General features: G+C 47.1%; 2 protein-coding genes and 1 long non-coding RNA gene across 7 annotated transcripts in view; 1 reads left to right on the top strand and 2 right to left on the bottom strand.

Moving 5' to 3' along the window:
- FSD2 (fibronectin type III and SPRY domain containing 2) overlaps window positions 1-1,868 on the bottom strand; it is a 45,721-nt gene extending 43,853 nt beyond the window's left edge. For 2 of the 3 annotated variants that reach the window (XM_028089426.2, XM_028089427.2), the window contains exon 1: window positions 745-1,868. The gene's annotated coding sequence lies outside the window, so the exon portion shown is untranslated. The remainder of the gene's footprint in view (window positions 1-744) is intronic. The other variant, XM_028089429.2, reaches the window with a different exon arrangement.
- Window positions 1,531-20,759, top strand: WHAMM (WASP homolog associated with actin, golgi membranes and microtubules). Of its 2 annotated transcripts, none has more exons than XM_088024924.1 (10): window positions 1,531-2,227; window positions 3,378-3,551; window positions 6,112-6,262; window positions 7,634-7,803; window positions 8,646-8,811; window positions 11,635-11,822; window positions 13,071-13,157; window positions 13,395-13,490; window positions 17,367-17,838; window positions 18,755-18,956. In XM_088024924.1, the coding sequence occupies exons 1-10, from the start codon at window positions 1,640-1,642 to the stop codon at window positions 18,796-18,798; spliced, it is 2,136 nt and encodes a 711-aa protein (XP_087881050.1). In that variant the 5' UTR covers window positions 1,531-1,639; the 3' UTR covers window positions 18,799-18,956. The 2 variants fall into 2 exon arrangements, with proteins under 2 accessions (XP_087881050.1, XP_027945226.2); XM_028089425.2 differs by lacking the exon at window positions 18,755-18,956 and adding an exon at window positions 19,933-20,759 and having other exon boundaries at window positions 1,532-2,227.
- Window positions 12,433-22,896, bottom strand: LOC114198131 (uncharacterized). 2 transcript variants are annotated; one of them, XR_003607039.2, is made up of 6 exons: window positions 22,623-22,896; window positions 22,266-22,335; window positions 17,731-17,896; window positions 15,699-15,848; window positions 14,872-15,079; window positions 12,433-13,110 (listed from the first exon to the last, which is right to left on the bottom strand). It is a non-coding gene; the product is annotated as an uncharacterized LOC114198131 (long non-coding RNA). The 2 variants fall into 2 exon arrangements; XR_003607040.2 differs by having other exon boundaries at window positions 14,872-15,031.
- Between the last annotated feature and the right edge of the window lie 4,832 nt (window positions 22,897-27,728).

The following is a 27,728-nucleotide window of genomic DNA, read 5'->3' as shown; positions in this document are numbered from 1 at the left end:
AGGGAGAAGCAGGCTCCAGCTGAGCAAGGAACCCAGTGCAGGACTGGATCCCAGGCCCTTGACATCACCACCTGAGCCAAAGACAGACCCTTCACCAACTGAGCCACCCAGGCGCCCCAGCTAGTGTCATTTTGATAAGGCAAATAAGTTAGAAAGACTACTAAAAAGGATAAAATAATACAAAACAAATACAGTAAAAAGACACACTATAAAAAATATACAAAAAAGATATTAAAACAGACTTAAAGAATTATCAGTAAATCACATGAGTTAAGATAATATATTAAAAATGGTTCAAGGAAAAATAAATCCCTTCAACTAACAGGTTCTCTCTCCAAGAGGACTGCCAAGGGCGGCAGTTCTGAGTCCAAGGCCCCATAGCCCCACACAGGCATTAAAGGGGGTGGGGGGAGCCGAGACAAGCAACTTTAGATCTCAAAGCTACATTCCACAGAGGTTTCTAGATACCCAGGGATCATCTTCAGTGGAGACAGATGCCCTAAGCATTGCACCAGGCTGGCCCTGGTTTCTTGTTGTTTTCCTTTGGGCGGAACAGCAACGGCGAAGCTGATTTCCGGCTTCCCCAGTTCCAAACCTTCAAAAGCTTTCACCGGTTCCTGAATCTAACCCTCTGGAGCCCAGACTCGGGGAAGGGCTCCTCCTCCGGGCTTTCGGGGCATCTCCCCCCACCTCCCTTCCCTGGACAGCCTCCCCACCCCATGCACTCACAGGACAGAAGCTGACCTGCACTGTGTTTCCGGGTGCGCACGGTGCCTTTCCCGCACACAGACCACGGCTGTCTTAGTAACCCTCTAAGTCACATCCCACCCCCACGTGCAAATTAGATTTCCCCATCTCCTTCAACAGGTCTTGGGGAGCCATGTGGTCTTCTTAGCCTGCGTGCGTATGTTAGGACAAGGTTCTTTGTGGGTCTCCGTCTGCTTGGCTGTAAAAAGAAGGGTAGGAACACACTGTATGTAAACATCCGGTCTGGGACCTGGGATGCTTTGAGGACAGAGAGACATCTTTTATGTACGCCCCCAGACCTGGACACAGTAGACACTCCACGAAAGCTTGCTGAATCGGTAACAACAGATGCGTGGCTTTTACCCAGTGGTTGGCGCTTAGAGGCCCTCAGCCAATAACTCCTACGTTTGATTTAACGTTTGGTCTCCAGCTAGTTTGCACCGTCCCTGGGCGCAGGAACCCTCCGGTATCCACGGGCGCCCTAGTGAGCAAGGACCGAATCAGCCGGCCCCGGTTCTCAGGAGTTTCGCAGTTTAGCGCAGGAGGCTAAGACGATAACTCGTTCATGTAAGGAACACTTTTCCTACGTCAGTAGGTACAAAGGTGGAAGAGGTGAGGCAAGAGTGGAAGTTCTGCGGCTCAGGGACAGGGTTGCGACAAGGACTGCTTCCCAGGGCCCGGACGGAGACAGACTTCTGACGTTCTCATTGGCTGCCGAGAACCCGCCCACGCGCTGACAGCCAATCAGAGGCGCCGGGGGGCGGGGGTGAGCCCGACGGGCTCTGACGCGAGCGCAGTCCAGCCAGAATGTCGCGGTCCGCCACCCGCCCCTGGGGGTGCGGAGAGGCCAGGCGCGCGCGAGCCAGGTCCGCGGGCCGCTGAGCCGCAGGCCATGGAGGACGAGCAGCCCGACAGCTTGGAGGGCTGGGTGCCGGTCCGCGAGGACCTCTTCGCCGAGCCCGAGCGGCACCAGCTGCGCTTCCTCGTGGCCTGGAACGACGCGGAGGGCAAGTTCGCGGTGACCTGTCACGACCGCACGGCGCAGCGGCGGCGGCGCGAGGGGAGCCGGCCCGAGCCCGAGCCGGCCGCGTCCCCTCCCAGCTGGGCGGGCCTGCTCTCTGCCGCCGGGCTCCGCGGCGCTCACCGGCAGCTGGCGGCGCTGTGGCCGCCGCTGGAGAGCTGCTTCCCGCCGCTGCCGCCGGAGCTGGACGCACGCGCCGGCGGGGCCTGGGGCCTGGGGCTCGGGCTGTGGGCGCTGGTGTGGCCGGCGCGCACGGGCCTCGGGGACGCGGCGCTGCAGGAGCTGTGCGGGCGCCTGGAGCGCTACCTGGGCGACGCTGCGAGCGGCTGCGGCGGCGCAGCGGTGCGCGACGCGCTCTTCCCCGCCGACGGCGGCGCGCCCGACTGCGAGAGCCTGCGCGACTTCCGGGAGAGGGCCCTGCGCGCGCGGTGGACCGCGGCGGGCGCGCGGCTGCGCCAGGTACGCGCCGGCCCCCTTCCGCCTGGCCGGGCCCGGGCCGCCGCAATGGTGCGGGCGCTAGGTGGGTGGGTGGGTGTGCAGTGTTTCCGAGAGCCCGGCTGCCGGCCGGCCGGGCGACGGTGGGCGTGGACAGGGCAGGGCGCGCGCAGGTGCACAGGTGCCTGTCACCTGTGGGGGAGCTGGGGACGGAGCGGGGGGGCGTGCTCAGGCGGGTCGGCGTGCCTTCTCCGTCTGGAGCCTGCCCCCGACCCCGTTCTCTGAAGACGCTGGCAGAGCCGGCTGTCCTAACAGGATTTGCGGGAGAATAGCGAAAGCAGAACCGGAAACAGCTGTAATACAGGTGGGAAACACCACCACAGACTAGATGTAAACACGTCCCGGTTCTGCGCATGCGGGGACGGGAACAGTGGCGACCACTGCTTTAGAAGATGAAGGGGCCTCTAGGAGACAGGTTTGGAAAGGTAACGCAGACTCGGTCAGATGGAAAGCCGACGGGGTGGAGCTTTATTTATCGATTTGGAATAGCAACAGGAGTGCAATTTTAAGCTTAAAAGAGGTCATGGGGGACGCCGAACAATTCATTCTTTGAGTGATAAACTTACAGAATTTAAGGGGAGGGGGAACGCAAGTTCACAGAAGGGTTTGGGAGAAAAAATACGGCGTGTGTATCCACAATTTACGACGGGTGGCCAAGCTTTAGTGCTCTAACACCCTGGACATGTCTTCTAGCTTGCTCATTCTCATTGTAGGCCCTTCTTAATCTGGATGATTTTTCTGTGCATTCTTTTGAGGAAGGAGAGGGGGGGTGTGGGAGAAGAATTCAGCCACATTTCAAAATCTTAATTACATCGTCTTAAGCTGCATATAGAATGAGCTTTATAAATTACAATGGCTTTATAAAAGGAGTTTGTTAGGGGTGTCACACCATTGAATGATTACAGCAATAACATTCTACCATGGATATAGCATGATTTAATTTAACCATTCTTGTTTTACTGAGCCTCTTGGTTGGAGGACAATAGCATTTTTAAATTTAATCAGTATTTTAAATATTAAAGTTTAGGGCATTAAAGTTTCTTTAGTTTTATTTGTTTGGTATGATCTTATAAATCTGTCCTTACTTGAGCTCTACTTACATTCTGTCTTCTAGGTTCTTCAGGGGCACGATAAAGCCCACACCATGGTAGCACTAATGAATGTTTATCGAGAGGAAGATGAAGCATACCAGGAATTAGTTACTGGGGCAACTATGTTCTTCCAGTATCTGCTGAAGCCATTTAGGGATATGAGAGAAGTTGCAACTTTATGTAAGCTTGGTATTTTGGTATGTTTTCTTTATATTTTTTATTTTATCAAATTTATTTGTCACATATTATTTCTTTAGTCCCATTTAAGATTTGGTCTGTTTGCACCTTGGGTTCATCCTTCTGTTTAGATGGTAGGATATATATACTGAATTTATTTTTAAAAACTCATTTTAAAATGAAGGCATTTTACATTGGGCATCTGAATACATCAAGATTTCTGCAGCTTTTCAAGGGTTAAACACGTTCTTTGCTGATGACTTGTTTTTGATGTGATGCTTATTTACTTTAGCCTATCTTCAGCCTCTAAGGACATATGCAGATTTCTAAGAAACAGGATGAAAATATAAATAGCAAGGCCCTGGATCATAATTCAGTAATTTAAGCTTTAGTAAATGTTGCCATCGCTCTTATTTCCTTGAGCTATGGAATAACCCAGTGACCCTAGTTAGAGTAGGCATTCTCCTGTCAGTGTTACAAAGGAACCTAGAGCCCAGAGAGGTTAAATAGCTTTCCCTGGGTCTCAACCAGCTGGAATCAGAAGACATGAGAGAGATCTCTGCCCCCCTGCACTGGGCCAGCCTTCCACACATGTACTCATGGCCCCTGCCAAGCTATCCTACTGTAGAAATTGTGTCCTGTTTGCCACTTAAATTTCCAGAGAAAGTTGTTCTGCTCGTTATTCTGAAAGTTTATTATTTGGATAGTCTTTTCTTCCTATATATATTTTTTTCTTTAACAGCTTCACTGAGATATAATTCACAGACCATGCCATTCACTTGTTTAAGGTGTACAATTCAGTGGTTTTTAGTATATTCATTTGAGCAACTATCACCACTCTCTAGCTCCAGAACGTTTTCATCACCCCCAAAAGAAACCCCATGCCCATTAGCAGTCACTCCCCATTCCCCCTCCGACCCTAGGCGACCACCAGTCTACTTTCTGCTTCTGAGCATTTCATCTTGTATGGGATCATACAAGATGTGGCCCTTTGTGTCTGGCTCTTTTCATGTCGCATAATGTTTTCAGGGTCCCTCCATGCTGTAGCATGTACCACAACTTCCTTCCTTTCTATGGTCTTACAGTATTCACTATATGGATATCGCACATTTTACTTAACCACTTAGCAGCTGATGGACATTTGGGTTGTTTCATGGACATTTAGGTTGTTTTCACTTTCTGATTATTAGGAATAATGCTGCTGTGAACATCTGTGTACAAGTTTCTGTGTGGACATATGTTTTCATTTCTCTTGGATATATACCTAGTAGCGGAATTGCTGGGTCATATGATAACTATATGTAGCCCTTCCAAAGAACTGTCAGACTGTTTTCCAGTGCAAACGTGCCATTTTACGTTCCTACCAGCAGTAAATGAGGGTTCCTGTTTGTCCACATTATTGTCAACACTTGTTATTGTCTTTTTGGTTTTAGCCATCCTAGTGGGTGTGAAGTGGCATCCTATAGGTTTGATTTACATTTTCCTGATGGCTAACCTGTAGGTATTTCTTATATTAATAGCTTTGTAGAAGAATTGGATGCTAAATGACTACTAGCATATGTTGTAATTATATGTATAGATTTTACTATCTTTTAGGTTATTGTATTATTTTTGCCCTTCAGAGAAGAATTATTGTATTGAAAAAGTTTCCTGCCACATGCCTAAAAGAAACTAGCAACAGCTAACCCTTGAATGCCGTGTACCAGGCCCTGTGCTAAACGTTCAATGGCACGGGTGTCATTTAAACAATTGCGGGTTTTTTCTAAATTTTTATATATATATTTTTTAAAGATTTTATTTGAGAGAGAGAATGAGAGATAGAGAGCGTGAGAGGGAAGAGGGTCAGAGGGAGAAGCAGACTCCCTGCTGAGCAGGGAGCCCGATGTGGGACTCGATCCCGGGACTCCAGGATCATGACCTGAGCTGAAGGCAGTCGCTTAACCAACTGAGCCACCCAGGCGCCCTAAATTTTTATATTTTTAACATAATCTCTACACCCAACATGGGGCTTGAACTCACAACCCCAAGATCAAGAGTCTCACACTCCACCAGCTGAGCCAGCCAGGTGCCCCTAAACAATTATGTATTAATAGAGAAACATAACTTGAGAGCATTCCTGTCTAGAAAATGTTATTCTAGTAATGCAAAGTAAAAGTAGATTTTTATTTTTCTTCATGCCCCAGAGTATTCCTTTGTCTTCCAGGTGGTGCGTAGCTTAGAGCCTCATTCATACTCAGTAAGGAATTGCTGAATGAATGAAATTTAATTAACTGAGGAGTAGTAATAAAAGTAGTTGAGGTGTGCCTGGGTGGCTCAGTCAGTTAGTCAGCTGCCTTCGGCTCAGGTCATGATCCTGGAGTCCCGGGATCAAGTCCTGCATCAGGCTCCCTGCTCAGCAGGGAGTCTGCTTCTCTCTCTGACCCTTTCCCCTCTCGTGCTCTCTCCTCTCTGTCTCTCAAATAAATAAAATCTTAAAAATAAAAGTAGTTGAAATAATCCATGTAACCAATTTCCTTTCAATTTCCTGTGGCTCTGCATTACTGTTCTCTCTTACTAATACAATTTTCCCTTCTTTTGTAGAAATCCTTGGATGAGGATGATTTGGGTCCTAAGAGGATAGTTGCCTTGCAGAAGGAAGCCAAAGAATGGACCAGACAGGCTGAAGAAGCTATAGTCTCTATTCAGGACATTACAGTGAATTATTTTAAAGAAACAGTAAAAGCATTAGCAGGTAACAAATTAAAATTCTATACTAAGATGTGCGTTATTTTCATTTTATACAACAAACATTTGAGTGCCTCTTGACCACGAGGCACTGTGTTTCCTAGGAGCTGAGGATTCAGTGTGAGGATAAGCATTGACAGACACTGTACGGTCTCGTGAGGGGAGAGAGATCTTATGTATTCCTTCAAACACATGAAAGATGGCAGTAGCAGCCGGCCACATGGAGAAGAGAAGTAGGGGGCTCTGAGAGCCACCGAGAGGCCTGAGGCTCCTTCGCTAGGTTAGTGAAGGCCTCTGGGAAGTGGCGCCTGCCCGATCTCTGAAGGGTCAGTGGGAGTTGAGAGAGCATCAAAGTGAGGGAAGAGTGTCCCAGGCAGAAGAAACGGCACTCGCCAAGTTCCATGGCTGGAGGGAGCTTGGTGAGTGTGAGGAACTTAAAGAAGGCGTGGGGGCTGGAGACAGAAGGGGAAGGGGCACGGGGTGTGAGAGAATGCCGCAGACAGGCAGGGGTGAGTGGGGCCAGCGAAGGACTTCTGTCTGATGGAGTAAGTAAGTCATGGTAGATGATGACCCCAAACAGGAAACCTAATGTCTGTCAGTTAGGTTCCATTCATAAAGTGAAACATCATGTGGCTATGAAGTGTGATTCTCTGTATCTGTTTTTATAAATGGTGAGAGTTCCACAATACATTAAGTGAAATAAATAAGCTACAAAGAAGAATGATGATCTTGTGGGTTTTTTTTTTTAAGATTTTATTCATCTATTTGAGCAAGAGCACAAGCAGGGAGAGGGGCAGAGGGAGAAGCACACTCCCTGCTGAGCAGGGAGTACAACATGGAACTCGATACCCAGGACCCCGGGATCGTGACCCGAGCTGAAGGCAGACACTCAACCAACTGGGCCACCCAGGTGCCCCTTACGGGGTTTTTTGTTTATCTTTTGTTTTTGGTTCAAACTCTCTGTCTAGCTTGACGTAGAAACAGTCTCAATGTATATGCACCAAAATGTAAGAAACATCGCCTCAAGTAGATGAGATTCATGATTATTTTTTTAAATGAAGTATCTAAAATTTTTTGTAAAGATTTTAAGTATTCTCTACACCCAACGTGGGGCTCGAACTCACAACCCCAAGATCAAGTTTCCCACGCTCCACCGACTGAGCCAGCCAGGTTCCCCAAAGTATCTAAAATTTTTATACTGATGTCCATGTAGTTTTTTTGCGACAATAAAAAATCATTAAAATAAAAGTTTTTCTTTTAGAAAGGATGTTTTGCAAGTAACGTGGAAGGCAGTAAACAAATAATTAGCTCGGGATAAATTTTTTCCCTTTTCAATGAGTTGTAAGTATGTTTTATTTTATTAATTACAATCCAACAGGAATGCAGAAACAAATGGAACAGGACAAGAAGAGATTTGGCCAGGCTGCCTGGGCCACAGCAACTCCCAGGTTAGAAAAACTCAAGCTGATGTTAGCCCGAGAGACTCTGCAGCTCACGAGAGCCAGAGAGTTGTGTTTAAATCACAAAAGAGCTGAAATTCAGAGAAAGGTAAGACAAAGATAAATGAAACTTGGATAAAAAAAAAAACACACACACACTTTTAGGGCACATGGGTGGCTCAGTTGGTTGAGTGTCTGATTCTTGATTTTGGCTCAGTTTGTGATCTCAGTCCACGCTGGTCGTGGAGCCTGCTTAAGATTCCTTCTCCCTCTGCTTCCTACCCCCCAACTCACGCACATGCATGTGCACACACACACACACACACACACACACGAGAGGGAGAGAGAGAGAAAGAGAGAAGAAAGGGAGGGAGGGAGGGAGGGAGGGAGGGAAAACCCTACATCTGTAGGTAGCACCTTTCTTTCCAAGCACAGTTAACAGACCTTTCTTGCTTTACTCATTCCAACATCTTTTACTAGCTGAGAATTTAGACTGTGGAAGGTTGGCCATAAAGCTTCCTTTTGGTCAAGATGCTTTTGAAACATTCTCTTATAAAATGTTCCTGGTAATAACACTGAGCTCAGTACTGAAGTGGGTAATACACTTAATCAAGCAGTGTTTCAGCACAACTCGAGAGTAATACAAAGGTCCTTCATCCTAGGATCACAGCCACTTAAATTTCTTCCTGTAATGTTACGAGTTTGAAGCAGGAAACACTGCAAATGCCTCACTGGCATTGATTTTTCTCTAAACCTAAATGTTTTCAGATGTTTCAAGGGTAAGTTAAAGTATATGTAACAAGCGTTGAATAAGGCATTTTTGTTTTGTTACTTAAAATGGCAAAATGCTTCTTTTCTGTCTCTTTCTATTTGGTCCTAAGCAGAGAATAGAAAATTGTCCAAAGTGTGCTACTTACTTTAACTTGCTCTTATTTTTTTCATGAAAACAAGATGGAAGATCTTCCAGAACAAGAAAAAAATATAGATGTTGTAGATGAATTAGAAATACAATATTATGAAGTCCAGTTAGAGCTGTATGAGGTTAAATTCGAGATATTAAAATACGAAGAAATACTACTTATAACGCAGTTGGACTCAATTAAAAGGCTTATAAAAGGTAAGATTTATATTTAAATGTATACGTTAAAATGTCTAAATCACACCTCCAAGGAGATAGAGGCCACGTTATTCTTCTAAGTTGGCTAAAACATCTACTGAAATTTCCTAAAGTTTCCTTTTAGCATTTTTGTTATTCCAGTGATATATTCATAGTTAAACATACAGCAAAACAAAGAGAGGAAAACGGTTATTCCCAGTTCCATCACCTACAGATATGGAGGGAGAACAGTGTGCTGGGGAGCCTCGTTTGTATACTGATGCACATTAAGTAAATACCAATTTTTAAACCAAAACTCTATATCCTGTCTAGTAACCTCATTTAATACATAATAACCACCTTTCCGTTTAAGTAAGAAAAACATCAGACATTTTAATGGCTTCACAGTATTCGATTATACAGATATACCATGATTTCGAGTCTTTCACTATTGCAAATGACAGTGTGGTGAAGAACCTTCCTTTACACACCCTTGCGTGTAGGAGAGATTTTTTTTTTTAATTTTATTTATTTATTTGAGAGAGAGCGTGAGAAAGAGCACAAGCAAGGGGAGTAGCAGGCAGAGGGAGAGGGAGAAGCAGACTCCCCGCCGAGCAGGAAGCCTGATCCCAGGACCCTGGGATCATGACCTGAGCTGGAGGCAGACACTTAACCGACTGAGCCACCCAGGCGCCCAAGATTATTTACTTGGAATAAATTTCCAAAGGTGGAATCGTTGGGTCAGGGACAGTGCAGACTTTGCATGTTGACACATACCTGCTAACACTACAATAATCATCCAATGCACGTTTTTTCCTCACCTCTGTTATCTTCTGATTTCCAAATTCCGTACCACATAACGGCCTTCTAGACTGAGGTTGTGCAAAAAGTCACGGCAGATGATGAAAATAGCTGTTTCCCCACACTTATGCCATTCTTTTAAGTTCTTGCCTACTTGATTGAAAACAATGACATCTTGTACTTTTCATGTATTTAATCACAAGCATGGCAGGCACGATTTTGCATGTTTACTGGCCGTCTATATTTCTTTTATTAACTGTCTGTCCGTGGTCTTTGCCCATTTTTCTTTGGAACGTTCCCTTTCCATACTAAGGCTATTACTCTTATTATCTGTCCTGGGTTGCAAAGAATTTCTCCCCGTCATTTGCTTTTTCTTGCCTTGCAGAAATACTTCATTTTTAGGAAGTCCTATCTGCTTTCTGTGTTTGTTGTTACACCTGGCAAAGGGCTCCTCATCCCCAAACTTATCAATATTTTACTGATGTTTTTAGTATGTTTGTGATTAAAAAAAAAAACACCAAACACTTAGCTCTTTAATCCAGGTTAAATTAATTTTGATGTGAGGTAGGAATCTAACCTACCCCCCAAATTGCTAGGTAGTCCCAGTCACTGATTTTGAAAACATTTTCCCCAAGTGCTTTGACTGGCTTCCTGTCTCATATCCAGAATTATTACATTTATTTTTATCTAATTATGCATTATTCTTTTCTTTTCGCTAGTTCGTGAGTGGCTTCCGGTGCTGGTCCCATATGTTCTTATCACTGTCCTTGGATGTACATTTGAGTGTCTGGACAACAAGCACCTCCCTCAGTACTCTGCTTTTCCTGAGGTTTTCTGACTCTTCTCACTCCTGTATTCTTCCAGACGAACTTTAGAATCATTTTGGCAAGTTCCAAACCAAAAAAAAAAAAAACACCAAAAAACAAAACAAACCCCCCAAAAAACCAGAACTCCTTGGAATTTTTATTGGGATTATGCTTAAAATTAGAGATTAATTGGGGAGTCATCTTTGCAATTTTAAGTCTTCCCATCCAAGAACATGGTATCCTTTGACTCAAGGCTTTTTTTCCCCCTTCAGGTTTCTCCAAGCATAATGATTTTCTTCATACTGAATCAAAACATTTAATTTAATCCTAGGTATTCAAAAAACTTTACAGTAACTTCAGGTTATAAGTATTTTACATATTTAGGGGAAAATCCTATTTAAAAAGTTAATCTGGGAAGATGCATGCAAAATTGTTCATAATGTTTTCCTCCAGGAATGGGATTCCAAAGGTTTGGGAAAGGAAGAAGAAAATTTCACTTTCTATTTTAATTCAGTTCTGTAGGGCTGGGATGTGTTACAAGCAGCATGTATTTTTAAAAATATGTAATCAAGATTTAGTATCTTTAAGGCATCTTAATGCCACACTGTTGGTAGAATGTAGGTTGCCTTTCTGGAGGGCCACTGGAATGCTGATTATCAAGAGCCCTGACATTCATCATCTTCTAAAGAAGTAATAAAAATGTACGCAGAGGGGGCGCCTGGGTGGCTCAGTCGTTAAGCGTCTGCCTTCGGCTCAGGTCATCGTCCCAGAGTCCTGGGATCGAGCCCCGCATCCCTGCTTGGTGGGGGTCTGCTTCTCCCTCTACCCCTCCCTCTGTTTGTGTTCCCTCTCTCGCTGTGTCTCTGTCAAATAAATGAAAATCTTAAAAAAAAAAAAAATGTACGCAGATTTTATGTTCAGATGTTCATCACCGTGAAATTGATAATAATGGAACCCTGGAATATTCTAACAATGCAGAATGCTCAAATTAAAGAATACTGTGTTGCCATTAAAATTCTATTTCCATCACATGGAAAATGTCTTCTTAGTACTGTGTTATTGATGTGTGTGGCTCTGTGTGTGTGTAGCTGCGTGTACGTGTACACACACATTAATAGTGGCTCTCCCTGGGTGGAATGGTTACAAGTCATCTTTACTTTTTTACATTTAAAGTATTTTTATGTGTTTTTTTTTTATACCCAACGATGCTTTAAAAACGTCATCAATATGTTTCTAGATAAAGAGGAGGAAGTTGTCTACTACGACCCATGTGAAAGTCCAGAGGAGCTGGGAGCCCTGGATGGCGTGCCAGGGCTGCCGGGGGACAGGGGCGTGCAGGTGAGAGAGCTGAGCCGGCGGTACCAGCGTCTGGAGTCCCAGCGGGGCAGGGTCTGCGCCCGGAGAGCCCGCCTCAGGAGCAGACAGGTAGGCGGGCGGGCGGGCCGGCCTCTCTCCTTCCTTCCCCATCCAGGACAACTCCTATGGAAAATAAAGTATTGAAAGGCAGGCTTTCTACCAATACGGTGATTAATTTCTTGTGTGTTTATATGGCTATCAGTGGCTACAAATATATTTACATTTTTTAAAAAAGGATTCTGTTTCTTTTGGGGTCTAAGCATTTACCATAATCTCTAGATTTTGATTAATCCATTCAGCAACTGTTTTGTCGAATGCCTGTTACATACACACGTATTTTAAAGATCATGGTAGGTAGAAACTTCTAATAATCAGCTATAGTACATTCCAAAATTTATTCTATTGTAAATTATTGATTATAGAATATTAGAAATAACGAGGCGCCTGGCTGGCTCAGTCAGTGGAGCGTGCAACTCTTGATCTTGGTGTTGTGAGTTTGAGGCCCATGTTGGGTGTAGAGAGGGCTTAAAAATTTTTTTTAAATCTAAAAAAAGAATATTCAACTCATATCAATCCTTATATTTGGGAGTGATTTTTTCTTAATTTTTAAAAACTCCATGATTACATAAAAGATAATATACCAAGAATGATTCAGCACAGTTAAAATATAGTTTTTTTTTTTTTTAAGATTTTTATTTCTTTTTTGACAGAGAGAGACACAGCAAGAGAGGGAACACAAGCAGGGGGAGTGGGAGAGGGAGAAGCAGACTCCCCGCGGAGCAGGGAGCCTGATGTGGGGCTCGATCCCAGGACCCTGGGATCATGACCTGAGCCGAAGGCAGACACTAAACGACTGAGCCACCCAGGCACCCTAAAATACAGTTTTTAATATAATTTTCTAGGTATTTGTGGGTTGGATATGGTTGTATAGGTATGTTCGGAAATGTAATTACTGTTGTAATATTATGGGGAGATGTGTTTAAAACAATCACATGGAAACAGGTTCCTAGGACACATGCCATTTCAGCACAGGGGATGCCTGTGTGTCCCCTCATTTCCACTTGGGGGCTTCGCTTTTCCATTTTTCACGGCACTGAATCAGCTGTGGTCCTTACCACTGGGTGCCGTCGATCCCCATAAATAGCCTGTCAGCACGGGCCCCGTGACTGAGGGGAGGCAGAACCCTGGAGCCACGCCAGAAACTCCTGAGAATGAATGCCTCACACGACAGCACACAGTGCCTCCTTCTGCTGAACTGCTCTGCTAGAGCCCACGGTAACACTGACAACGTGCAGGTGACTTGTCTTGTTCTCCCAGGATCAGTGCAAAGAGAATCATCGGCTCCGACTGCAGTTGGCTGAAGAAAGTAGGAAACATTTTCATCAGCATCATAGTATCCAGGTGGTAAGTGGTTGAAAAGAACATGTCTTATGTTTGCATCACGTGACACACTGGCTTAAATCTGGACAGTGGAACTCCTCTGCCCTGGATGGGGGCACGCTTGATCCTGGGGAGCCTGCAGCCTGGGGAGGGGGTGCGGGAGTCGGGCTAAGTTGGGGGGCCAGCGTCAGGTCACAGACCCTTTCTTTCTCAAGACTTCTACTTTGAGAAATGTACAAACATATGATTCTTTAAATATAGAAAAGAGACAAAATGAAAGAAGAGGAGCAAAAGAAGAGAGAATGGATAAACCAGGAACGCAAAAAAACACTCCAGCGGTTGAGAGCATTTAAAGAGGTAAGTTCTAGAAATAGTCACCTCACCTGCATTTTCTGGAGAAATAAATGAAGATCACCCATGCTGGGAGAAGAGTGTCAAGTATTATGAACAGATCATTTGGAACACAAAATGTTCCCCAAACGCCATTATTTTTAGTGTAGGAATAAAAAACAAAAATATGAGAATATTTTTAAAAAGATTTTATTTATTTGAGAGCGAGCGAGTGAGTGCACACGCACAATTGGAGGGAGGGGCAGAGGGAGAGGGTGGAGCGGCCCCCGCTGAGCAGGGAGCCAGTCGTGGGGCTTGATCCCAGGACCCTGAGATCACGACCTGAGCCGAAGGCAGACGCTTAACCGACTGAGCCACCCAGGTGCCCAAAAATCTTAGAATATTAAGTTTTTGACACTGCTGTGCACCAGGGTTCTTGCTCTCCCCTCCTGCCCCAGTGGTGCTGACTCTGCCCGCCGTGGTGTTGCCCAGCCAGAAAAATTGGGAACAGTTAAACTGGCCTCAACTTTAGCTCGCTTTTTCCTTCCTTGTAACAAAGAATTCTCTCAAATGCAGTTGAGAGCACAGTGACACAGTATGGTTAAGTGCCCTGTGAAAAGTTGAATAGGTTTAAAAAGAAAGTAAATAGCTACTTATTTAAAAACAATGTTAAACATGGTTTAATATAAAAGGCTGACACATAAATTGTTTTCATCACACACCTACAACACACACCTTCACAAAGACCCAAGTCTGTAGCTGCCCCCAAAGGGAGAGCTCACCTGCGCCCAGACAAAATTCTCGAATAAGGTACTGAAGGTGTGCCGTGATTCCAACAAGAAAGGGGACCACTGGGGACCACTGGAGTGATAAATCAGGACACACTGACTGCAGCTTGCTTTCTGATGTGCTTACTACTCTGATCATTAATGAATACCTACTGTATACCGGCCCGGTGCTAACATGTACATTCGTTCTCGTTTACTTCTTAACCCTGCGGCCCCGAACGGCTACACTTAGCTTAAGCTTATATGCCTTCTCCTGCCCGGGCAGCACATCAGAATCAGCTGGGGAGCTTCTGAAAGTCACGAATGCCCAGACCCCACCTCTGGAAGTGGGAAGACCGAGTAGGAGGGATGCCATGTAAAAACCAGATGAAAACCAAGCGACTGTGTGTAGGACAACCAGTCGGTCAGCTCTTACTGGAGGGTGCTGGTGAATGGAGTGCAGTCGGGATGGAGGACGGATCTGGGGGTGCAAGGCCGGCTCTTTAGCCTCGAACTGGCTGATCAGTGACCACTTTTCACACGTGGAGATGGGAGGCATAGACTGATGGAGGGTGACAGAACCAGGCCACCTACGCTCTCAACAGACTGGAACAGGGAGTGAAAATATCAAACCCACTGACCTCACATTCGTCTAAAGTGCAGGTTTTTTTGGTCCTTGGAGGTGTATCCTTCTCCAGAGGGTGGTGGACAGGGATGCAGAGTGCGTGGGGTCTCAACGCAGGGGAAAGAAGCTTGAGCATTTAGTTTCCTTCAGCCTTCCACCGGTCACTTGTGGTGAAGCTGCAGGAAAGCCTGTGCATTTGTAAGATGCACAAACAGAAGCAGCTCCTGGAGAACGAGGGGGTCCCGTGTTTGCCAAGAAGCGCCACCCTCAAAGGGGACAAAGCCAATTTGACCACATTTGGAAGGAAGGAAGTAGGAGCAGAAGACCGGAAGTGAATCATGTGATACGTGATACTTGTTGAGCCCAGACAGGTTGTTTTTAAATATCTGAGGGGCTGCTAGGAGGTCAAGGGCTGAATTTGTCTTGGGTGAGCCCTGGGGAGACAGACTTCTCAGCAACCTAAGGCAGAACTCAACAGGCCAGAGTCACAGCGACTTGCAGCCGCAGGGATGCCGAGGAAGGGGTCCTGGGGGGTTGGGCATCCCTGCCATCAGGATGGTTGGACGACCCCTGGAGTCTGGCCTGGAGTTCTGTCTATGTCACATAGTCACTACTGACTAGCGACTGCATTGGTGAGGTCTGGGTCTTGCTGCCAGCGCTTTCCTGTTTGCTGTGGGAAGACTTAGAAAAACGTGGGTGGGAGACTGTGCAGGGGTCAGACCACCCCAGGAAAGCGAGGCAAGTGAAGTTTTTGGTGTCCTAGTGCATATAAAAGTGATGTTTATACTATACTGTCATCTGTTAAGTGTGCAATAGCACGATGTCTACAAAAAATGTACATACCGTCATTTAAAAATACTTCACTGCTCAAAATGCAATCGTCTGAGCCTTCAGCTAGTGGTAGTCTTTCTGCTGGTGGAGGGTCTTGCCCCCATGTCACTGGCTGTTGGCGGCTCAGGGTGGTGGCCACTGAAGGTGGGCTGGGGCCGTTTCCTAGAATAAGACAATGATGAAGTTGACTGTCTTACATGGGCACAGTTTGGGGGCCCCAAAACAGTTGTTCATTGTTAAAGATTGTATTTATTTGGAGAGAGCACGAGAGCACAAGCTGTGGAGAGGGAGAAGCAGACTCCCCGCTGAGCAGGGAGCCCGATGCGGGACTCCATCCCAGGACCCTAAGATCACGACCTGAGCCTAAGGCAGACGCTTAACCAACTGAGCCACCCAGGCGCCCCTCCCAAAACAAATGTAATAGTAACATCAAAGATCACTGATCACATATCACCATAACAAACGTAATGATGAAAACATGTGAAATATTGCAAGAATTGCCAAAATGTGATACAGAGACATGAAGTGAGCAAATGCTGTTGGAAAAATGGCCCCGACAGACTTGTCTGACACAGGGTTGCCACATACCTTCAATTTATTAAAAAAAATGCAATATTTGCAAAGTAAAATAAAGCAAAGTACAGTAAGATGAGGTATGCCTGACTCTTTATCATGAATTACACCTTTGGTATATTACTACTAAGTTTACATTAGTGTTATCACATTACATACAGTCTCTGCCAGTTTTTTTCCACCTTAAATTACATTTTTGAAATGTGTTCATGTTTATATATTATAAATCTAGTTCATTCTAATGGCTACATAGTATTTACATTTTATGTGTTTCATTGGCTAGTTAATGCCTTCATTAGGGACCACCCTCCCACCACTCAAGGTTCTTTTTTTTTGGTAAGGTTATGTTTTTCTTTATCAAAATAATACCCGAGAGACCAGAATGTTTTAAATTTATATTTTTAGGGGCACCTGTGTGGCTCAGTCAGTTAAGTGTCTGCCTTCAGCTCAGGTCATGATCCTGGGGTGCTGGGATCCCTGCGTTGGGCTCTCTGCTCAGCGGGGAACCTGTTTCTCCCTCTGTCGCTCCCCCTGCTGTGCTCTCTAGATCTCTCGAATAAATAAAATTTAAAAAAATAAATTTACATTTTTAAATTACAAAATCTACTCTAAACCTAAAAATAAGAGACATGTTACACCTGTCACTTTGAGGTCCACTCTGGGGGAATTTTTCATACAGCTGTTGTTTTACAGGGTTATAAATGTAACACTGTATCATCTGTATTTTTTAAGAATGTTTCATCAACTTTGTGTACTGTTTGATTTTTCGCTGCTGTCTAATATTTTAAATAGATTCACCATCATTTTCTCAGCTAACTTCCTATTGTTATTTCGAGTCTTATTTTTGTACTAAAACTATGAATGTTTTCATATATGCATATACTTTCATGTATTTATTTTATTGCAGAGGAAGCATTATATATCAAAGGAATACTTATTCCTTAGAAATTGATTTAGTAGCAAGGGCTGCTGTCCAGAGTGAGAAGGAGCCACGTTGCAAATGAGAACCATCCATGCAGAGATGGGTTGGCGTTTACGTACAGCATGTTTCCGCATTCTGACAGTTTGCACTGTGGCAAGTTTCTCACAGCAGTGTTTCCTTTTCAGAGATGTCCAGGTGGGTCTGTACTAAAGACCCCTTGCTCAGAACCTGCAGCTCCACGCCTGCCACGTGGGCCTTCCCCGCAGACCTCTCCGCTGGCCGCCAGAAGCCATCTGTCCTCTGGGGAGGCCCGAAGCGTGCCCCTCTCTGAAGTCAGTAATGCGCAAACCCCCGAGGAACCACATGGCTCTGGAAATACTGTCCAGAGCTCTGTTGCTGTTGGTGACCAAACACACTGCAGATCCAGCGAGGAGCTGTCACCGCCGCCTCCCCCTCCCCCACCCCCGCCCCCTCCCCTGCCCCCTCCCCCACTGCCCCTCCCTGCTCTGCCCTTTTCTTTTTCTCCGTCCACAAATCACCAGAACTTACACTTGAGGACGCTACTAACAGCCGATGAGCCACGTCCCCTGGTGTGCGAATCGTCCGAGCCGTCCGCTGGAAGAGCGCGTTATTCCTCAGCTGGTTTCGCAGGCCCAGGTAACTGCTGGGGTTCTTTGCCCGCTCAGTTCTCGAGTGGCTGGCTGGAGCATTCTCGCTGTAGGAGCAGTCACCTTCAAATCAAAATCTTTTGCAGAATTCTCTATAGTCTTACAGTTCTCCAGCATAGGCTGCCTTAAGTTATCGCTCTCTCATTGCAAAGTTAGCACAGCCTGAATCTGAGTCTGCTAACCGCTATCCCTAACTCATCTGGAGGAAACGATCTCCATACACTTAATGGTCCCATGACTTGGGGTCGCTGTTAAAGAATCCCCCATTTCAGGTTCTTAAGACACGAGTATGCATTTGATTTCTGCCACTGGAATTTTTCTCAGTATTGCTTAAGCCTACTGTTGCATCTCTGAGTCATTTACAGAATTTAATTGTTGCATCTTAAGCTGAATATTGGTTGGGAATTATTGTCGAGGAACATTAGAATACAGAAGGCTGTTCTGACAGACTGGTGGACTGAGAAACCATATTTTGGAAGATCTTTCTAAAATGAAGTGATCAAAAAAACCAGCAGACCCCATTTTGCCTTTGCAAGTACAATACACTGAATACACATGAATGAATATTCTTTGTTGAACAGGGCTGTCACTCTGACTTGTAGTTCTAATTATGGCTGATACATTGACTCTTGGGGAGACTGGCTTAAATCCTTCTGCCCAGACTCAGAGCCTGCTGCTTTGGGCAGCAGGGGAGGGGTCAGATAAATCCCAGAAGAATTCTGTGTACATTTGTTACAAAGACTGTGTCCGAGCCCCTCCACCTAGGATGGGCAAGGCTGCTGCCGTAGGCAATGTGAGCCATATAAACAGAACCGTTCCAAACTGTGGTTCCAGTGATTCTGAATTCACAGTCTCCCGTACCCAGAAGCAGGTACAAATGAAAATGTCCACACTCTTACATGTAGATCAACCGGCCCATCTGCACGGGGTTTGCAACAACACAGTGTGAAGGAAGAGCAAGAGCACGCACGCCTCGGCCTGCAGTTTGGGTGTGGGCAGACCTCTGGGCGGCGCTCATCCCAGCTCAGGGCTAACGCACACGCGGTGTCGGGAGGCCCTACTCAGCACATGCACAGCGCCTCATTTCACCGCAAAGAATCAGAAGATGTGAGTTAGCCCCCTGAAAATGCCCCAGAGTGTGACACTCTGTCTTCTTACTCCTGGAAGGAAACTATTGTGGATTTAAATCTAAAGTGAAATAGTATTTTGTCAGTCCTAGCCTGGCTTCTCATCCCAAACCAGAAACAACTCCTCCTGCAGGTCACCCCCCCCGCCCCCCGCCACCACCAGACTCTACATTAGGGGCCACAGCCCCACCCCGTCTCCAGCAGGCGGTCACGGATTTTACCCCCTCGGGGGTCTCAAGGTGCCTGAGTAAAAATGGCTTCTCCTCACCAAGGCCTTGAGACTCTGATCTCATTTGTGTTTTGCCAGCATTTCTCACGCTCCCAGGTAGGAGCTGCGCGTTGGCTCAGGTAACTCCCGTGGGTGGAATGAAGGCGGTGCGTGCAGAGAGGTCCCAGCGCCGCCGCCTCCAGGCTCACTGTCATGGATGAGCTTTCTTTCAGCCTCTGTGTGCAAACCTCCTCCTGTCACTGTCACAGAACGAGTCACCACTGACACACCCAAGAGTGAAGTCAGAGAAACACGGCGGGTGCACGGGAGGAAAAGATTTTCTTAGAGTAGGAAGCAAACCGGAGGAGATACAATTTCCAGAACCTGTGCGCTGCTGTCCCACTCACTGGGTCAGATTATCTGTAGCCCAGGCATTCCCCCAGGCTTCGGGATCACACAAAGATAAGCTCCGTGTCTTGAAAAGCAGCCGTTGCGAGGACAGGTGTGCGTGACCGTGCCTCTGAGCCGCCGCGGCTTCGAGGACGGGGCGGCCAGGGGGAGGCAGGAGTGATGACCCTGCGGCCACAGGGTCAACCGACCTTCCTGGCCGGTAACCGAAGCACCTGTGTAATGGAACGCTGATGTGCTCAAGTGGCGTTATTGACTGGTGTGTGACCGAACGTCCTGGCCTCTGGGGCGGAGACGGTATGGTTTCCTGATCGTCCCTGCTCTGTCTGCTCCGTTTCAGGGTCCATGGACGAAGTGCTGGCCTCCCTAAGGGATGGCACTAGCCCTCTGCGGCGGGTGGACGCGCCCGCTCTGACCCCTCCCCACGCCACCTTCGACGAGCAGCTTCTGGCTGCCATACGGCGGGGGGTCCAGCTGAAGAAGGTGCGCTCTGGCCTCGGCCTGAGCGCCAGCAGCAAGCCGACCAGCGACCTGGAGGGAAGTATCAAGGCGGCACTCCAAAGAATCAAGAGAGTGTCCGCCGACTCGGAGGACGAGGACGGCGAGGAGCCGGGCCCCGAAGACGAGTGGGACCGCTGAGCCCTCTCCACCGCCGCGGGCTCCCTGCGCTTGAATGAGGTGCCGCAGGCCGAGACCTGGGCTTGAAAAGCCTGTGAACGGGGCTGTCAGCCACGGGACAGCCCGAGAGCCGAGCAGGGCTCGGCGTGAGGTGTGCAACTTTTCTGGAAGGCCGTGGCTCTTGCCATCAGGGCAGGAGGTCGAGGGGTGGTGACTTCCACACGCCAAACTGGAGTTGGGATCTAGGAACCCGCTGTACTGCTGGCGTAAGAGAGTAGCAGTGATGTTTCACCAAGGATTATCTAGAATCATCCCCTTATTCCGAAAAGAAGTTGCTAGCACTATGCTGAGTGGTGCCGTTCCGCCACCGACCGGGTCTTCCTGTTTGTATGCAGTAGCGGCCCCTCCCGTCGGAGTGTGAACACGATTTTAGCGAGAAGCAGAATAAGCTGCTTATAGCCGGAAATAGTTTAACTATTTTAAATAAAATATATTTTATGTATCAAGCGCTATATAAACTCATAATAAAGAACTATTTATAATGCGTCAGCGTCACTCATGAGGACAGGAAACGTTAATACGCGAACACAGCTGTCCCTGCCTGGCGGGGGGCAGGGGTGGTTTAAAGTTTTTAATGAGGTTTCAGACATTTGTTTAAGCAGTTACTAAGGGTGAGGGAGTAATGTTTCCCTCAGGAACCGAAGTCTCGTGTTGGGGCCTTTCCTCCTTGCTTTGTGTTGAATTCAGGAAGGGGAAGGGGTCAGCACAAGGCAGTCCGCTCGTTCCTCGGACCGTCCGGAGTGTCCCCACTAACCTCAGAAGCTCACCCTTGCCCTGGCCGTCCTGGGTCTCCACAGAACGAGGTGCACTGACCTTCCTCTGTTTCCAAAGAAAAGTTATTTATCAAAACCCTTCCCGCTTCCAGATTCTTCTTAACTAACTCCCTCCTCACAGAGTCAGGCCTGAGGGGCCTCAGCTGGGAGGGACTGGGCACCTTCTTCGGCAGCTGCAGCCTCGACCTCGTGTGGCCGCTGTCAGGTCGCCCGCAGGTCTGCCCCGTGTCCTGCCTTCCCCGACCTCAAGGGGGGCCAACCCGAACCCAGCTCCAGTGCGTGAACACGTGCGCTCTGCACCCGGAGCCCAGGGTCCGCTGCCCCCGCTGCCGCCACACGGCTCCCGCACGGGCCCCCGGGGGCGCCGCACAGGGACACCGGCCGCCAGCCACCCGCTGGCCCTCAGCCCCGAACCCGGGGCAAAGCCTCAGGCCTCCTGCCCCAGCACACACAGGCCAGGCTTAGCACGTTTCTGTGGAAAGAACCTGGTATTTAAAAAAATGGCAGAGCCAAAGCTTTGTTGGACTTCCCTACACTTACTCTGCAGTTTGGTATTGTTTTTATTTTAATCATTGTAATTTCAGTATCTTGAGACTTACCCAAGCATGGATAATTCTCAGAATTTGCTTTGTAAGGGCTGCCAAAGACAAGAAGCCCTTGGAAATAGGATCCTTTTCCAGAGAGTTCTCCCAGTTAAACCTCCTCACCAGACTATGCTCTGTGTGCCCCTTCTCTGGAGCCTCCTCCCCCTCATTTCCCCCTTCGCCCCCTGCTTCCAGCCAAGCGTTGAATTCAGCCCAGACTCTGGCCTCAGGGACGAGCGTCCCCTCCCACTGCCCAACTTCCAACCGCCCAGCCTGCTCTCCCTGCGCCCCCGTCACTCTCCACCCGCCTTCCCAGCTCCCCAGCCCCTCAGCGGCCCGCAGGGGACCGGGGGACCGAGTCCTCGAGTCCTCAGGGACCTCGCTGCTGTCCCCGGGGCAGCCGTGCCCCTCCCGCAGTTTGTACTCGGCACCAAGTTGCCCCAGCTGAAGCCCAAGTGCCTGGGATGCCCCCTGCCTCCACGTCCCGGCAAAGGCACACCCATCCTTCAGTGTCAGCCCCATGGGTCTCCCTGGCCCTCCCCTCGGGCCACGGCGCCTCGTCCCTGACACCACTCACGCTGCCTCCCCACCCGCAGCCCTGGCCCACAAGCGCAGCCCACCGAGGCCGTGTTTTCTACCTGGGATGGGCCCTCTGGCCAAGGCTGGTCCACGATAGCAGTCCACACGGGCAGCATCCTTGGGGGTGTCCTGCAGGGGAAAAAAGAGGAGCTGAGCCAATCGGGCTTACCTGTTCACGCGTTCGTTCGCTCCCTCTCCAGACTCTGAGCAGGGGGCTCAAGCACGCGGTAGCTGGTGCTAGGATCGAGGGGTCTTCCGTTCACGACCACCCACACGAAACCGCGTAGGCGACTGAACTTACACAGCAGAGCCTCGCGATTCTTAACCACGTAAACTCACGGGAGGAGTGTATTGGTTTTCTGCTGCGGCCGTAACAAACCGCCACAAACCCGGAGACTTCACACGGATGGTCTTACCGTTCTGTAGGTCCCAAGTCCACGCGGGCCCCACGGCGCTGACCTCAGGGTGTCAGCGGGGCCGTGGTCCTTTCCGGAGGCTCGAGAGGAGAGGCCGTTTCCCTGCCTCTTCCCGTTTCTAGAGGCCACCTGCGTTCACTGGCGGGGGTCTTCGTTTCTCTCCGAAGCCAGCAGTCACTCATCTCTCGGGCTCTCCTTCCACCATCGTGTCTCTTTCTGACCCCAGCCAGGAAAGTGCTCTGTGTTGAAGAACTCATGTGATTAGACTGGGACCCCCCCCCCCCAGATAATCCAGGATCATCTCCCCACCTGGAGTTCTGTAACCTGAGTCCCAGCTGCAAGGTTCCTGCTGCCACATAAGGTCATGAATTCCCAGGTTCCAGGAATTGGGACGTGGGCAGCTTTGGGGAGCCACCGTCCTGTCCAGCACAAGGAGCTTGCTAGAATGCACACGGCCAGGCCCAGTCTGCAGGTGCTAATCCGGGAAGTTTTTCTGGGATGGCCTGGAAACCCCAGGTAGCCCCGAAGCATCTGGTCTGCAGACCCCCCCTTTGAAGGCCACCGGCACATCCAGGCAGACCCCAACCTTGGGGCTGTGGTGAGGGAAGCATGAGGCAGGCATACTTAGGGTCACTGCGGGCTCCTTCCCAGGGCAGGGGCCCTGAAGCCTGACGTCTCACAGGTCTGAGGATCTTCCGAGTGGCCTGGGGTCCCCTAGTTGCGGAGAAGCTGGCTGTGCTCTGGCCCCCCGTTCTGGGACCCACAGACTCCCCATCAGCTGCCTTCCATTAGCACCGGAACATACCGTCTCACCTCGCCCCTGGAGGTGCACACCTGTGGAAGCTCTGGGAATCTCACCTTTGCGTTCCCAGGCCGGCAGAGCGGAAGGGTTCCATCCAGGGGAGGTTGAGCAGCAGGAGAACAGCAAGGCCGGGCAGGTGGGGAGGGGCCCTGGGAGGCCTTGTGGGAGTTGGGGGGGCGCGGCTAGAACCTGCGGTGTCCGGCCTTGGGAAGAGGCCTCCGGGCAGCTTCACATAAGAGGAACCAGAGGGTGGAGGAGCTCCGGGACAATGGACGCCAGGAGCAGGCAGGGTTGGTCTATCTGCCGAGTGTGGCAGGGGTGAAGAGACTGGACAGCCCGAGGGAGGACCCCGACATCACGAGTCACTGCACAGGCAGCAAAGATGGGCCAGCGTGGGGGAGAGGGCGGCGGCACCGGAGGATGGGAGCTGAACTGCGGGGGGGGGGGGGCATTGAGACCCAAGCTGGGGGCACGGGCAGCTGCTGATGGAATCAACCGTGGAGGTCCTGAGACAGTTGGGGGACAGAGTGTCAAGGGAAGGTGGCCCAGGCCGGATCCTTGGAGACTCCAACACTCCAAAGCAGGAGAGGAGTGGAGGGGTAGTCAGAGGTAAGACAGGACTGGGAAGGAAAACTTCAGAGTCTTGGGAGGATTATTTCAAGGGCCAGGTCAACATGGCCAAATGCCCTGGAGAGGGAAAGGCAGGACCCGATGTGTGAGGAGGCCCCTCGGGGAGGTGGCTCTCGAAGCGGGCAGGGTCACAGGCTAACCCACAAGGTGGCTGAGGGCCTGCAGCCAACAAGCAGGCATTGGCGGCCACAGAACCACTTTCACTCTGCAGTGAGCTCCTGCGCCAACGCAGCTGGCCTATCCAGCAGTCCCTTCAAGCTCAGTCACCCTCCACCTGAAACCTTTGCTGTCAAACAGGACGGCCGCAGAGAGATCTCCGGAGCACAGGAACATCTGAGAAGTTCTCGTACTCCCAAGCACGCGAGCAGGACACAGAGGGAGTGGAGTGGGAGACAGAGCAGGGCAGGGGCAGGAACAGAGGACACCTTGGCAGGCACTAGACCTCTCCTCCCAAGACCTTGAAAGATACATAAGCCCCCCCCAGAACCTCTGAAGACTCACACTGCAGAGAACGGGGTCCCAGAATTGACCAAGACCAAATTGCATGGGCCCGGAAGAATGGGAACTCAAAACAGAAATTAACTTGAATGAGGGGTAAAGAGAGAAGGTCTTATTTCTTCCACTCCTGAGCTGTGGGTTGAGATTCACACCTCCTATATGTGTTTGGGAAGAGTTGGTTCTCTGCCTGACGCACTTTGTCATGTGAGTATCTGTTCAAACGGCTCTGGAAAAATCTTTTCTCGTAGAACGAGTCTCTGAGATTAACTTTCCCCACAACAGCCAGGAACACAAGCATATACTCTGCTGCCTTCTGCTTAGAACGTTAGACCTGCAGAAGAAACATGCCTCTTGGGTTGAGAATAGCTCTGGTATTGGCCCCATCAAGGCAAAATGTCACCAGCTGAAGGGCAGGTGTTCCCTAAGCATACCCAAGCATGGGGTTGCCTCAAATTAGGAACTGGAAATGTTGGCATACTCAAAAACTCTCATTCTGTTCCACCAAAAGCACATGGACCTCAACCCACACCGCCATCCTTCCCTCGGCTCAGGAAGCGACCCCAGAGTACGTTAACCTACCCTTGGGGAGATCAAGAACTTCCAAAATACCTTAAGACACAAAAGATTTTTGAAATCCTGAAAGATTTTTGTTGACTTAAAAATAGACACAAACATTTTACTGAACTATATATTTCTACATAAACAACTGTTACAACAAAATCAGGTAACATTCACAAAGGTATACAAGTCTTCAAAGGGACATATTTTTGCCTTAAATATAAAAAGATAATTTGCCAAATAACACCATACTAAAACACATAAAGCAAAAACCATTAGAAACACAAGAGAAACAGACAGAAATTCAACAGTAGTGGGAGACTCACACACTTTCCTTAGTCTTTAATGGATCAAATAAGTAAAAATTAATGGTCCATATTATACTTAATAAGGTCAAATTAATACAGAGAGACTGAATTTTGTTCCCTTCAGAGAATATATCTTCTTTTCCAGTTTCCTGGGAATACTTTTTTTTTTCTTTTTAGGTGTTGTAGCAATGCATATCCTGGGAATATTTATTAAAATTGACAAGTTGTTAGGTCCCAAGAAGCTAGCGGTAAGCTCCAAAATGCAGAAAGTGTACAGGCCATACCCTCTTTGACAGCAAAGCAGTTAAGCTCAAAATGTGTAACAAATGTTAAAAAAATAGCAAATATCAAAATATCTGGAAATTTTAAAAAATAATTTCAAATAACTCTCCAGTGAAAATGAAGTTAAATCTGAAATTACAAATTATTTATAACTTAGATCAATCTACTTAAAAATCTGAGGGATATGGACAAAGAAGTATTCAGAAGAGAAGTCACAGCCTTACAATTGCTAGTAACTGCATCCATCATTAAATAAGTAAAACTTAAAATGGCATTCACCTCGAGCAGGTGAAAAAAAATTAAAGAAATACTAAAAACTAACAAAAAAATCATAAAACGGTGAAAGAGTAAATTAGGATTTAAGTTCTTTGAAAAGACTGATAAAATAGACTAATTCTGGGAAAACTAATCAGAATAAAGGGAAAGCACAGGCACACAGCGTTATGAATGAGAAAGGAGAAAACTCTACGCTGGCAAATCTGAAAATCTTCACAGAATCTTTATTAATAAACTTAAATGGCTCCAAACTCACAGAACAGGAAGAAAGCTTGAAGAGACCAATGAGCCTAGAAAACATTTTAAAAAGGTGTCAAAGAATTATTTCCTAAAAAGGCACTAGACTTGGACAGTTTTACACAGATTATAGAAACTTGAAGGAGCAAAAAATTCTATATATTATTTATTATGTTTCCAGGGCATAGAAAAAAAGAGAGCAAGAGCTCCCCAAGTTTTTGTCTTTTTTTTTTTTTTTTTTAAAGACGTTAACATAAACCCAACACCAGTACCTGACAAAGCGGGACAAAAAAATTACGCAACGATCCATCTTAACATATGAAAAATTCTAAGATATGAGCAAGCCAAATTCAGAATATTTTTCTTATTTTAAAGCTCTTATTATACAAGTAATACACGAGACTTGTGGAAAAATCAGAAAATACAGATAAAAACACAAAATAAAAATCTACCATAAACTAACCCCCCATAAATAACCACTGTTAACATTGAGTGGAGATCTATATTAGAAGAATACTGTGACTCAACCAGGTTTTTCTAGAAATGCAGAGAGGGCTTAGACATTAGCAAGTCTATGAAAATGATTCATCTTAGGCCATGATAAAAAGCATTTGATCATCTTGACAGATGTGAAAAAAGGAATTTAATAAAATTCTAACATCTATTACTGATAAAGCTTTCAGCAAACTAGAAAGACATCATTTTAACATATAAATTGAAATATTAAGAATATCTTACACTAAGAGTAAAATTTATACTTTTAGAGAAACACTAGAAGTATTCTTGCTAAGTAAAAAATACATATATAAAGAATGTACAAGACTGGCACAATTATATGTGTGTTACTTAACATTCTTCCAAAAGTGGCCACTGTGATAAGGAAGTAAAATAAGATCATTAGAAATATGGAGGTAAAAAAAATATGGAGGTAAAATCATCATTACCACCCAGAACCACTGTCTACCTGAGAGAGGCAAAAGAAGTAATAACAACAAAACCATTAGAAGAAAAGAAAACTCAGTAATTGGCTAGTTACAAAATGAACCAATTGCCATGTTAAATAAATCAGTTACACACACACTGCTCTCTATGCAGAGTTAAAAATGAGGTAGATTGACGTGTACTGACCCAGGAAGACGCCCGAGATCTATTACCAAATAAAAAATGCAAGTACTGGAGGAGCTGTGGCATATGGTCAGAAGGATAAAAGAGAAAAATATTTTTAGGAAAACAAATGTGAGGAATACGCACCAACTGTTGACTATCTTAGGGCAGAGGGATTTTCATTATGGGGCCCTTTCAGTCTCTATGTTTTCCCCTAACGTGTACATTTACTCAACTCTTATATAATACTTTAAATAAAAATCAGTGAGTCTAATTTTCACTTAGAAGAAAAGTAGTGCTTTATATGAACAATAAACAGTTGGAAAACACAATAAACAAGAGAGCTCATTTACAATAGGAAGCACAGCTACTAGAAAAAATATACTGGGGAGCCTAATATTTTATAAATTT

The sequence above is a fragment of the Eumetopias jubatus genome, unplaced genomic scaffold (assembly GCF_037043125.1).
Source record: "Eumetopias jubatus isolate StellerSeaLion01/CBP00866 unplaced genomic scaffold, mEumJub1_p1.0 scaffold_7, whole genome shotgun sequence".
NCBI classification, from domain to species: domain Eukaryota; kingdom Metazoa; phylum Chordata; class Mammalia; order Carnivora; family Otariidae; genus Eumetopias; species Eumetopias jubatus.
The sequence above is the reverse complement of the archived record's forward strand: the minus strand, read 5'-3'. Positions and strand labels throughout refer to the sequence as shown.